A 14691-nucleotide genomic window follows, 5' to 3' on the forward strand; every position below is an offset into this window, starting at 1 on the left:
AGAGAGAGAGAGAGAGAGAGAGAGAGAGAAGCGTGTTGCTACTGTTTGTTTTTGCATTTAAACGAATAAAAAAGCAGGAATAATTACTTATGGGAAACATTTCTTGAATTTGGCTCCCACCACAAGACTCAGACGGGTTGATTATGTCTAAAATATAGAAACCTATTTCCTTATCTTCTTCACGGATGAAATAATTTGGGTACAAGTAAGCAGTGTGGTTTTAAATATATATACTTTATAATCCAATCCAAGTGTTTGAGTAAAAGGAGTTGTTTTAGAATTGAAATTTTATAATTAAAATATCTGTTTTATTTCAGTTAAATAAAACACGAATGGAGAGAAGAAACACAACTACGATGATGTTTGATGAAGTTGCATTGAAACATGGTGGAATGTTAGCAACTAATGGGCACTCCCTCTACAAAAGCCGGGACGTGATTATGGACTGCTTAGGTAGACTACTGTATATGATAATTGAATAATCTGTTTGTTCTTAACACAACAAAAGCGTTGATATAGATTCCATATCAACAATATGTAGGTAGTATAGCTCCGACGTATAGAAGTGTTTTATATACTATACATTTATTTCATAATGCTATTAAATGTAGATCATGGCTAGGCAAAATACCATAGCAGGCCATTGTAATATCAGTAAGGGAATATAACATACAGTAAATTTCATTTCAGACGTTTACGTTTTTTCAATTTCAGATCATATACTTGATCGTACGCCCACCTCACACTACCCAATAACAATTGCTGATGTCGGGACAGCTGATGGATCTACATCAGTGGCGCTTCTAAATGAAATTATTGGTATCATATTTTTCGCATCCGGTCTTCTTTCATTCATGAAAAACATACTTTCATCACATTTTTGACCCATTTTACTATGTCATACGACCATGTCATACATATGGTATATCACACGTGTAATAACACACAAAGGTGCTGCGATTGGTCAAAACCATGATATCATATTCCAACGCTACTACGGGTGCTAGTTTTATTTACTATACCACATGGTACATTTATTGTTATTCTTAATGAATTTAAAATGTTTATTTGTCATTTTTATTCGCATTGCATTTTAAACGGATCACCATCAACAAATAAACTGGCACTTCTTTGGCACTTCTCAGAGTGACAATACTATGATGGAAGTACTTAAATAAATAGACTTTTGTATTCGTTTCCATGACATGTTGAATTCATTTAACTCGTTTATTAAATTCAATATGACATGGACACATGTGCTAGATGCTCTATGTATCTAGAAAGTGTTGTTATGGCACCAGCAGAACAAGAAATAAAGCACTTAATAATGAGTTGGGATAATGGGAAAAGGTCAGAAACCATTTTGCATGCATTGAACAAACATGCAAACTGTGTTGACCAAAACATATGCAAACAACAGCACAAACTGTGTTCAGACAAGAAAACAAAATGAGCATGCAACAAATAGTAGAAGCGGTGCTTACAAGTATTTAAAAGATGTGTCAAGTCACGAGGTAGCTAATTCGTCATATAGAACTGCAAAAAGATATTGCAATAATGGTGCAAATTAGCATCGTGGAACACGTTACGAAAATCAAGTTTAATAAAAAAAAAACATGACACCCTAATGGTCATGGGATAGATAACAAAGACTATTTTGAAAAAATCAAATGAAAGATAATTTGACTAATTTATCTTATACGAATTACCTAGTGATGTCATTAACGGGATATTACAAAATGCAATATTAATTATTTCTTTACTTTCAATATTTCAGAAAGAATCCAATCTCACACTGGCAAATCTCGTCAGATTATGATTCACTACACAGATCAACCGACGAATGATTTCAACAGAATGCTCAATGTCATAAACGGTAAATGAAACTTTTGTTACATTTTTTAATTGGAAAAGCATGCCAAGATGATTCTGAATAATTTATATATTTTACTCTATTTCTATTTTGTTTTCGTTTGCTATGAATGTTATAGCAATATAAGTATGCAATGGAATATTGCATTAAAATACGCTTTTAACATTCTTTCCTAAGTATACAATGGGAAGATTACAATTTCATAACAAACAGTTTGAGAATTACTCCCAGTAAAGGTTATAATAGAAACATGCAAAAACGAATTATAAAAGTACATCAGATGTGTATCTAAATGATTTTTGAGTCATCTTAGCTCGCTAAACGAACATGACAACGAACCACCGTTACTTTCACGTTTACATGTGATGTAATTTCCATTGACGAATTTCTTCAACTCAGATCAAGCCGGTCTTAACCTTGGCCCCGATGTTTTCTGTTCTGCTGTTGGACGAACGATGTTCGAGCAGTGTTTACCAGATGCATCAACTGATCTGATCTTTTCAGCTATTGCAGCGTTTAATTTGTCAAAAAGGTGATCTATATAACGACCTTCCACAATAATCCTTCCAATATACGACCTTACATTTACATATCTGTAATAAATATTTAACATCATTATATGCACTTTAAAATCAGTATCTGGTCGCATTTCTTCTTGGTTCCCTGATACGAGGGCCATTCAATAAATGACACTAGTGTCAGAAATCACAAGTATGTTGTATATATATAGTTTGATCTTTCTATTACATTCCTTCGACTTATTCCCCTTAGAAGAAACGGTCTGTCGTAATCGCGCTATCCATGACGAAATACCGCCTAGTAGTCTCCCTTGCTATACTGGTGAGACATTAGAAGATTGCACTATCTGAAACACTCCTAGCGGTAAACCATCTTCCAGATAACATTTGCTTCAGTAAAGGAAACAGGAAGTATTTACAAGGACTTCAATCTGGTGAATAATGTTAGTGGTCAAACCGTGCTACCCTCTGTTCCTTCAAAACGCCGATACAAAATTGCTTTTGCGGGATGAGACATTGTCGTGAATAAGCTTGCTGTCATTCAACCCTTTACTTGTTCAAGTCGAATCTTTTGACATACTTCAATACTTTGTCCCTGAACCACTGGCGCACTCGCATACGCAACCTTCTTGTTATACGTCTTTAAACACTGGCATTGCTTTAAATCTCGACACCCATTGCTTGTTATTGATACGCCTCTGGGGTTCAAAGTAAAACAGTCCGGTCTCGTAACCTGTAAATAACTCAGATAGCTTGTTTAGAGTCGAAACGATCGTACCTTTCAAATATATCTATCAAAGTTTTAAACGATTGACCTATTGTTCAGATATCTACAAATGGGGGTTCAGCGGGTATACATATTCTTAAATTTCACTTGGTAGGAGTTTGATGTGTCCAGCTTTCTGAAATGCCAACCATATGAGATATTTCAGAAACAGGATAACAAACATCATCGGTAATCATTGATTAATATAGGAGGGTATTTGCAGATTTAGTTTCAACCTTCATTTTAGTATTGCAAAGTAGCCACTAGTCACTAGTGCAAACATGTACCATTCAACAATGACAAACTGGTTTAATCAGGTTAAGTCAAAAATGTGTACGAGCATTGCTCTTTAAATGCTTTTGCAGTCTGCTTATTGTACGGGAGCGGTGTGGTGACAAAATTTATCAAATTGCTCATACCACAATACTAGTTTAAATGTATTTTTTTTCAATTACCTAAAAAGGTAAAAATGTCTGTTTCCATTCACTGCTATCAAATTAATTGTCAAAACAAAACAAAACGAGTAACAGTTAACTAAACGTTTAAATTTAGCCCTTGTCAGCTGCAAGATGGCCTTAACCCAACCGAGGCAAATTCACAAGAAATAGACGCCTACAATTCCCAGGCAGCCTCAGACTGGAAAACCTTTTTGATAATGCGGGGACGGGAGCTTCGCCCAGGTAAAGTACAAATACATCTAAGCATGACTTTAAAAATATATTTATGTGTGAATCGGTGTTTAAATCAGTTTTTGTAATATATCAACGTGGTATCCTGCAATACTCAGACTAGAACAAATGTACAAGCACCTTACACATCAAAACGTCAGATGTCAACTTCTTTTTCAAAATTATTTCAAAAGCAAAAAATAAATTCACTTATAAATGTATATGTCAGTGAAAACATGTGATTTTAAAGAAACGACGGGTAATTTATCTTTTTTAAAGAAAAAAACAGTAAACCTTTTCAAAGGCGCCCAAACGTTGTGAGTAGCATAGATATAGTAAAAATAATGCAAAAACATAAGTCTTGTTCAAAACTATGAATAAGTGTTTGCATGGATATATTTGCATGGATATTTTTTTTATCAAACAACCGCTTAAAAAGGAATTTGTCGAAAGCAATTTAAAACAATAGTAAATGTTTTTTAACTCACCTGGTCCGAAGGACCATGGTGAGCTTATGCCATACCGCAGCGTCCGTCGTCCGTCGTCTGTCAATTTTTTCTTTAAAACGCTACTAGTCCTGAACGGCCAAGTAGATTTTGACTATTTTGACATTGGTCATACAACATATTATCCTTAAGATGACACATTTACCGAATACCGATTTTTTTTCGAAATTTTTACTATCGTCAATCAACATAATGTGCCAAATAATATCCAAAGTATGTTGGTGTACAAAAACCGGAGATATATCTATCACTTCCGTAAAGATCCGAAACAACTAAAAATGTACATAACATACTAAACTTGTATGTGTGTGAGACTGTATAACTTTTTTATTTTGCAACATCTAGCTTTATAGCTGAGCTCATCATGAGCAGCAGACCTTATTGATGAAAATTTGATCAGTTGCGATAATATATTGGTGCGACGTATTGTTAAATGATCAAACATGACTATAGGTAATAAAGTTGTTGGATTTTATTTGGAAATAGACGTTGCTACAATTTGACATTTATATGACAAATTTACCGGTTCTCAAATTTTCTGAAATTTTCACTATCGTATCTCAACATAATGCACCAAATAATATTAAAAGATTTTTGGTGTACAAGAATCGGAAATTGGTGTTTTACTTCCGTAAAACAATTGATGTAGCAAAAAAGTGTATAAAAATACCAACATTTTTAGAGTTTAAGATTTTAGGATTTTTTTATTATGCAATGTTTTGTTACATATTTGAGTTCATAATTGGCAACATATCCTACTTTAAATAATATAATAATTTTTGATAGCGTAAAACATTGTTTTGATAGCTTTTTGGACAAATAAGTGAACCCTGTCGTACACCTTTGGAAGGCGGCACTAAATAGTTCATAGCACAGGCTCTGGGGACCTTTTTAATTTTTAAAAAATATATCATGGGTTGTGTCTTAGGGAGCTACAAATATAACCCAGTAATGGTTAAATTGCTTTGTGGGCAAAATTCTTTTGTTGCATCCTTAGGCCAAGGGGACTCAATTTTATATAAACGTTGGGTGTGGCCCCTCTGGGGGCAGAGGGGCGGGCCCAATAGGGGAAATAAAGGTAAAACTTTAAAAATAATTCTTCTTCCGTAGGGATTTAAGGATTTTATCCTAATTTAGTCGGGGAGCATCCTTGGGCCAAGGGGACTCAATCTTGTATAAATGGTTGGTCTGGCCCCCTGGGGGCTGAGGGGCAGGCCCATTAGGGGAAATATAGCAAATTCTTTAAAATCCTTCTTCTTCTGTAGGAATGAAAGGATTTGTTCCATATTTGGTCTGCACCATTCTTGGGTGAAGGGGAATCAAGTCTGTTTAAACCGTGGGTCTGGCTCTCCAGGGACCTGAGGGGCGGGGCCCAATAGGGGAAACATAGCAAGTTTTTCTTTATAATCCTTCTTCTTCTGTGGGGATGAAAAGATTTGGTCCATATTTTGTGTGTAGCATCCTTGGGTCAAGGGGACTTCATTTTGTATAAGCAGTGGGTGTGGTCTCCCAGGGGGCAGAAGGGCGGGGCCCAATAGGAGAAATAGAGGGAAAACCTTTAAAATCCTTCTTCGACAATCGGGATTAAGGGATTTTACATACATGCCATAATTTTCCGGAGCAATATATTGAGATCAGTGATTAATTTTAGTGAGGTTTGGTCAAAAATAGTGAGATTTTTTCTGTGAATTAGTGAGAAATTCGCGAGACATATAAAACATAAATTATCTATAGCATATAACTTAGTATTGAATCATTTGTGTTATGCTGAAGCCTCTAATTACTTTGTTAGAGCCAAAATTGAAGATTTATTGATATTTTAAAGGATTTTAGGAAGGTTTACACGTGACATACGGTCCAGATAAAGCTATCAATATCTAAAAGTAAATAAATCACATAAAAGGCAAAATATAAGAGTAATTAAAAAAAGAAAAAATTCTATAGGGATGTCCTTGTTAACACAGGTTTGAAATAATAATAATCAAAACATTGGGAATATTTAATATTAACTTGTTGGGAAAAAAATAACCAATAACTACTATTTTTATATATCCAATTCTGAAGAAACTTGTTTTCTTCTGTTCATTATATTTTTATTAACACTCAATCCCATCCAGACGGCAAGAGAATGAGTTCCGGATTCAATGTCAGTGTCCGGTTTCGATTTGATAGTTACCTCCAACATTTCCGTCTCAGTAAACCATGTTTTCATTGTAATGAATTAACAGCTCTTATTTTGCTGTTTAATGTTAATATCAACTGTCATCACATATTAATTAGCAACTATCCCCCACTGGATGTGGGATCACTGATTTAAATGCTTCACAGTTCATACATCGGTGAACAAGTCACCAAGCCATGTCCCGCTAAATCGGCTGGCCGGGCCATTCAGAACGTTCACACTTATGCTGCTAATTGGCCTGGCCTGTAATTCATATATACTTACAGCACCTACCATGGAGTGCTATATCTTTACTTCATACCAATTATATTAAACATATTCAGGTGAGCGATACAGGCCCTCTGGGCCTCTTGTATTCGTATTTATTTGACGACAATTGTCCGCACATTTAAAACATTGATTTTAAAGGAGGATACATGGTGGTACTTAATATTGGAACCACGAAACAAGGAGAGGTGACAGTGAATATAAAAGGTGGAATGAATACTATGTCGCATGTATTACGCAATTTGCTGGAAGATGACCTAATTTCTAAGGTGAGATGTATTGCAATACTTCGTCTTTTTCTGCATACTTTGAGATCATCTACACGGAAATATGACGCAATGATTCACCGATTTTTAGTAAACGAAGACACAATTTGTTTTTTCTTTCTATGTTTGATGTAAGCATTTGATAAACGATATTCACATATCTATTTAAAAAGAACTGAAGATATATGAATAACACGAATACATTATTTTGCATACTCTATCTTTTGTATATTTACTTATAGTATGTTTCGTAAATATGATCCGATGAACCCTCTTTCGTTGCTGGACTTTTGTTGGAGAAATATTGGAGCTTTATTCAATAATTACAGGAGGAGTTCCTAAACTGTAATGTTAAAGCTGCATACTACAGAACAGAGGAGGACTTTGCTTTGCCGTTCAAAGACAACGACAAGGACATAGAAGAAACGGGTTTGGAACTGGTTTCTACGCGATCATTCGTTAGCAAACTGGACCATCCTTCCTTCGATGTATCCAACAAAGGTCATTTATTTACTACGTAAACCACGACAATTCCCTACTTGTATTGTTAAATGAACAAGTAATTGTCAGAATGAATGTCAACATCCCCCCCCAAAAAAAGTTTCTGATGCTTTTTTTTATTTTTTATTTTGTTCTTTTTAAGTACTCTCATTTTAAAGGAAATATGAGGACGATATCACAATGCAAAATAAATGCATATGTATTTTTTTCATTTCAAGAAATTTTATTTCATTTAAAAAAAGGATTGAACAACAGGCATAGCCTATATTAGTTCTCTCCTAAAGGTAACAGTGGCTGTATAAATATATATATATAAATAATAAAGTATGTTGTTTTTTTAAAAATTTCAGTATGAAACATAAAATGTTTAAATATGAAATATGAGCTTGGAAGAATGCATATGTATTCAATATGATAGCAAGCCAGATCATCGATGTCAGTGCCTGCAAGCAAGCGTAATATTTGTGATGTCATAATCATGATAATTTCAACAATGACATCAAACTAATGCCCCCTATATGACAAAAGTAAACATTTATGTAATTACATATTATATGACAGATGTGTTTTGTTTTTGTTAATAGTTTTCGAATTCCGGTCATATAATATATCTTGAAGATCTGTTTTATTACCAAAATGATACACGTTTATGGTATAATCATTCATTTTGCATACAGATGTTGTTTGGATATGCATGCAAGTGATAATCGTACACGTTTCAAGTATTTGTACTGCTTTTAGGTAATCATGTTTTAATATACCTTTTTTTTCTTTTTTGTAATAAGATGATGCCACCAAAAAGATGTACGCAGAGAGAATTGTTGCTGGAATCAAGCCATGGCTGTTTGGTGATATCTATAACGGGTTATCATGCAAGAGATCACAACAGGAAAGAGAAAGCCTGGTTGAAATATATTTCTCGAGGTTGTGGGATTTTGCTTACAAGAACGACGACCAAACTCCACAATTGGGCTTAATAGAAGTCGTCGCTAGGAAACGTGTATGAGACAGCATATGACGACATGGACGGGATACATTTACAAACAAACTCCATTATATACGTCTTGGTTAAATATGTTTCTAACACTAGCATTTTTTTTAACACTGATCAGTAATATAGATTGGATTTATAAATCAACACGGATGAGTGCATTTATCATAGACACTCTTGTTTAAGTATGAGAGTTACGTAACACTTTCTTGCATTATATCATCCTATGTAAACCATAATATCTAGAAAGCATTCATCGTTTATTTGTAAGCAACCGGTAGAGTATATGGCGATGAAGAGAAATGCATGATGTATTATTAAAAGTTTTTTTCCGATGTGTAGTGATGCCATTGTTTTTAATGAAATATCTTTAGCTATCTGCATGTATATTTAACTGAACCAGCGTCCGAGTAAGCAGTTTTCCTATTGAATTTGATATGTCATCAAAAATAACATACGGTAAAAGTGTACTGTTTCGAATGTCTTTATTCAGTAAACAAACCCCCGGAGAGGGTAAAATTCTACAATACAAACAAAATACAAACAAAGAGGTATTTGAAAATCTAATCAAATGGACAATACCACATTAATTGTAGGATATAAATCAGACTAGGTCTGATTACTCTATAAATGATAACCTTCATAACATGCTTACATTGCTATTTACAATATAGCTCACTTTAGAAACAGTATATGGCTACACGGTTGCATTAAACGTAGTTTTAAAACAACCTATGTTCAAAATACCGTGTACAAATTCACGCTATGGACTGTTTTCCCCATAAATCAACAGCAGCGAGTCATTTCGCACTAGGAAAGTTTTCAATGGAAACTCATCACAAGAACTGAAAATGGTGTACGCCTTTCGCGCCAGTCAGAATTATAAAGGTGTAGCGACACCAACTGTCAATGATTGGGCCTAACGCTGCCAAAACGGCCGCTTCCCGAACGGAGCGAGGTTATCGCCCCGTTACCGGCCAATAAACTGGTACTAGATATACTAGTGGTACACTCGTCTGTTGGATAACCAAATCACTTCTAGTGAAGCGAACGAAAGACTACTCAAACAAACAAAAATCAAACGGGACCAGTGCGGCAATACATCTATAGTTTCTACCTAGACGATATAAATATCATATAATGATATAAGTCTGTAACTAAACTTATAAAGCCGTGTTATATCACGAAATAAGATAAGAGGGACAGATTTGCTAACAAATAGATTATTATACATACGCATTTAATACAATTGCTTTTTGATATGTGTAAGTTCAAGTAGTGTGGAAAAAGAACAGAAAATGATGTTCGCCTCTCGCGACAGTCTGAATTATAAAGGTGTAGCGATAGCAATTGTCAATGTTACGTTACAAAAATGGAGACTGTTATAGAGAGGGGTGTTGTTGGCAAAACACATATGTGACAGGCATGTGTAATTGTCACGATATTAATAGTAAAAAAGCTCCAGACAATCAAATGGGAGAGAAAAGGAATAGTTTACTCACGACGCAATAATACCTTGAATGAGCTCGCACACACCGACTATAGTCTAAAAATAAATCGACTGGACCGAACTACCTTGCTGTGCATACGACTGTTACCAGTTGTCCATTATTATGCAGTCACCAGGCATAAATATTGGGTACCCAAATTCATTGGTCATCGATAATGCATGGTAAAAAACCTGAAGCATGATATCAGCATTTGATGGACCTTCAATAACGTCGAAATAATTAATCCAAATAATTCGCAACACAGATTGGCTGTGTATGCTACACACTTTCCTTACCGACAGTCCTAGCAACCGTAAGCTAAAAATAGATCTATCGGACAGGTGAAAAAAGCACACACGGCTGTAGCACTGATGTACCGATAAACTGACTCGCTGGGTTTATTCAAGGTAATATTGCATCGGCAGTAAGAGGTGGTATTTATTTGAAAAGTATGCTAAATTTGATTGAGGCTCGGATTAATGTTACGTGAAATACGATTAGAATATCGCCGGAGCAAAAGGCTAGTGGATGTAATTATAGCCACAATTAGGTGTGTCACTTACCTTCACGCTCTACATAGCATCATCTATGAAGAGATACTGGTATGGAGTAATATATTTAACAACCTGCTCACGTTCAAGGCCAAAAGTCACGATATGACTTCGAATGAAAGTAACTGATATCTACTTGACACCAATTACACCAGTGCCTGGGGGTGTTCATAAACTAACATTTAAATTCCAATGTATTGAATGACAACACGACAGTATTAGATTAGAACGAACTACTTTAACAGCTTTTAATGGTCAAAAGGGACAAAACACATGACATCCATTGCTTCCAATCAGGTCGTTGGGGTTGTTAACTGGTAACACAGATACAAGTCTTGTCACAAATGAAACCTTGTCCTAGCAGGAATAAGAGGCCAAAACTTTGTTTTTCTTTCTTAAAAACAAAACTACATTAATAATATACCAAAGATTCGGAGGTCCCGCCAGCGGAATAACATAAACATGTTTATGTGTAAAAACTCTATGGTAGCCGACATATAAAATCTGAGAAAACTGATGTTATAATTAGGGACCAAGTAGTAACTTTATGCAAAGGACGTGATCATAAGTGTCGTAGGGTTGATTAGCAGTTTCTTTTCATTATTTTATTGTTGTTATAGTTTTGAACAATACCACACACTCAAAAAATGTGAAAGTGATAAATTTGACAAAAAATCCACTTTTCGGTATTTTTTACAAAAACGGAAAGCTTAGATTGTCATAAAATCATCTCTACATAGTGACATGACCATTATGTGAAACTTTAATTCAATTCTGCTGGTTAATTGCAAAAGGGTGGAGACTACTTAAGCATATCAATCTTCCATTTGTTCATATGATGTCTAAATGTAAGCGAACCATCAAAATGAATGAAAACCGGAAATGACACAGTCTGAAGATATTTTTTTTTCTTTTTTTCTTTTCTATATTTGTCTAACGCAACGGAAAATATATGGGATTTATCTAAATCATCAGCTAGGAAATGTCTATTAGATAGCACGATGAAATGACAAAAAACATTTACAACACAATCTCGCATCCAGAAATACGAAACTCTAAAATATGATACATTGGATATATTGCTAACAATAAAAAAAACTTACACAAATAAACACGAACGAGTGTCATAATAAACGACATATGCTTATAATTACGATATGCATTGTAATTCAAATAAGAATATACATTACATCAGTTTTAGCAGATCAATGTATCAAGAAAGTATTCATATTTTTAAATGGCCAACCTGTGATACAGGATTGACAGGTATAGTATACTGATGAGTTCTAGTGTGATACAGGACAGACAGGTATAGTATAGTGATGAGTTCTAGTGTGATACAGGATGGACAGGTATAGTATAGTGATGAGTTCTAGGGTGATACAGGACAGACAGGTATAGTATAGGGATGAGTTATAGTGTGATACAGGATTAACAGGTATAGTATAGTGATGAGTTATAGTGTGATACAGGACAGACAGGTATAGTATAGTGATGAGTTCTAGGGTGATACAGGACAGACAGGTATAGTATAGTGATGAGTTCTAGGGTGATACAGGACAGACAGGTATAGTATAGTGATGAGTTATAGTGTGATACAGGATTAACAGGTATAGTATAGTGATGAGTTATAGTGTGATACATGATTAACAGGTATAGTATAGTGATGAGTTCTAGTGTGATACATGATTAACAGGTATAGTATAGTGATGAGTTCTAGTGTGATACAGGATTGACAGGTATAGTATAGTGATGAGTTCTAGTGTGATACAGGACAGACAGGTAATACAAAGTAACTTGCAACTAAGCTTGGGACAAAAGCGTTGTTAAGCCAAGTAAAGAACTGGAAACGTTAATCCCTTGCGATGGATTAAAAAGTGCACCATAATAGTAACATCGTTAGATTTGTTTCCTATATTTTTGCCTATTGCGAACAAAGCATGGTAAACTTAGTTTTTACAATGTTAGATATACTCTGGTTTAATTTGCATTTGTTTTTATCTGATGTCGGCAGGTAAAGCCTTCACTGTTTACCTGAATTTTATAATTCAATCAAACAGGCTGAGACAATTCAACACTGCATTTCCCCAATGCAGCTTATGCAATAATGCGATGCCTATGGTGAACAAATTTCAAAACTTGTTAATTTGTGTAAATGGCTGTAGTGCAGATATTAGCCATGAAACATGCATGTCTTCACAAATGCAGATAATGGCATGACGTGATAACCATTGCAATACACCTTAGATTGACGAAACAATTCTCTCTCAGTTATGTCATTTGAGTAATGACACGGGTTTTAACATGAATACTTTACTATTTATCAATTTTAAATTAACCAGTATCCTTATTTTGACAATCATATATTGAAAAGGGTTTTATGCACCTTCCATTCGGTTTTAACAATAGTTTTGAACACATTTGAATTTCCAACTTATCGGGTTCTAGCATCACCGATGACTGCTAGAAGGATAGAATAGTTGTATGACGAAGTGCAAGTTATTTTTGCATGTTGTATCTATTATAAACTTATAAACCTGTGGTGCTTTGTGTGTGTGTCTTAGATTAATCTTTCTACTCTATAAAGCATAACATTTGAATAAGTAGTAAACATAAAGCCTTTCACATCGCTATCATCAACCTCACGACAAAGCGTTACTGCCTACAATGTGGAGCGTCGTATCAAGTGACACATTCTCGTGGGAATTTAACATTACTAGACCCATTAAAAGGGCAGTGCTCTGAACCTTTTGTAATCCTATGATGTAAAAAGCTGTCTGTGTTGTTTCTGAAGCATGTGTCATGCTATTTATTACTGAAATTACTTGATCATATTCTATTGTTACCTGACTCGCTATATAAATGCATATAAATCAATTTCGACTGTTTCCCAGACAATTCACCAAACGAACTATAGCTAATGTGTAAACTGTTGACTGGTCACGTGTTAGGTAATCGAACGCACCTATAATTACAAGCACCCCGATGATCAAGCGTTTTTGGTACTGGATTGTTGACGGTCGTCTGTCAGTAGATCTAAACATAACATTCGACATGGAACTTTTTGTTTTTCATTGGTTAAGTAACAAAACAGTTGTTTCATGCCTTATCAGTCAACAGTCAAAACCATTTTCCCGAGGAGTTGGGACCCACCAGATGAACTGTTTCCCGAGGCATATAACAACTGTATACTGTAACACCACGTACCAAGAGGAGACTGCATATACAAATACAAATGCTAGCGTAATATTACAACATAAATATCCATGTCACTGTCTTAAATGTAGATTTGCATTAGGCTACATGTTGTCTGCTCTTTTTTCTTTAAGTGCTCAATCACAGTGTTGGAGAATACGATTGCAGATTGTTAAGAGAAGCGAAGCTTAATTATTCAGACGATACATTTAATGGTACGATATTTACTTAATATCGTCGTTCCGTTTACTTTGGGGCTTTACTTGAAAACATATATGGCTATACAACTTTTAACAGCGTTGGCATAAGACCTGCCTAACATCAGTATCCTCTTTTCGTTTACTGTTAAATAAAATTCGTGACTAAACGGGATGAACCTAGATAAACCAATATCAAATCATGATCTCATATGGGTATTCCATGACAGTGGTAAGATACACTTAATTGCTGCTGGCTTACGTCTGAATCGCCTCCAGTAGCTATCATATGCTATTTCATAAACTGTACATTAAGGGGATATGGTGATTGTTAAGATTCCAATCACTGCCGTCTTTATTATGACCTTTGGTTTATCATGTGTTTTTCAGTGCAACATTGATATAAAATAAGGCTAAATGCACATCGTAAATAACATGATGCTGATGTGGATCTTGTGTTACTCGATACAGATAAATCAACGTTATACAATGTGCAGTTTAAATATCCTTCTTCAGAAGATGTACAAAATCAAGAGATAATATTGGCTTCAGTGTTTACTCGAATATTTAATGGTCAATGATGCGACCAGTCTTCTTTGTGTTTTATTGTTGTTGAATGGTATAAGGTTGTGCTCTGTATGTGGTAGATACAAGCGTAGCTGATGATAGCGATTTGCCTTTAATCTATCTTGACTAATGCATAATAATTTAACAGTATGT

The 14691-nt window shown here is 34.8% G+C and overlaps 1 protein-coding gene across 1 annotated transcript in view; it reads left to right on the forward strand.

The window, feature by feature from the left end:
• LOC110460541 (benzoate carboxyl methyltransferase-like) overlaps positions 1–8877 on the forward strand; it is a 49738-nt gene extending 40861 nt beyond the window's left edge. Inside the window, exons 3-10 of the mRNA XM_021513507.1 lie at positions 318–453; positions 715–819; positions 1778–1876; positions 2273–2405; positions 3710–3837; positions 6922–7049; positions 7376–7547; positions 8333–8877. Coding sequence (XP_021369182.1) covers positions 318–453; positions 715–819; positions 1778–1876; positions 2273–2405; positions 3710–3837; positions 6922–7049; positions 7376–7547; positions 8333–8553 — 1122 coding nt within the window. The 3' untranslated portion in view covers positions 8554–8877. The remainder of the gene's footprint in view (positions 1–317; positions 454–714; positions 820–1777; positions 1877–2272; positions 2406–3709; positions 3838–6921; positions 7050–7375; positions 7548–8332) is intronic.
• Positions 8878–14691: the final 5814 nt, after the last annotated feature.

This window comes from Mizuhopecten yessoensis, unplaced genomic scaffold, assembly GCF_002113885.1.
Source record: "Mizuhopecten yessoensis strain PY_sf001 unplaced genomic scaffold, ASM211388v2 scaffold10427, whole genome shotgun sequence".
Lineage (NCBI taxonomy): Eukaryota > Metazoa > Mollusca > Bivalvia > Pectinida > Pectinidae > Mizuhopecten > Mizuhopecten yessoensis.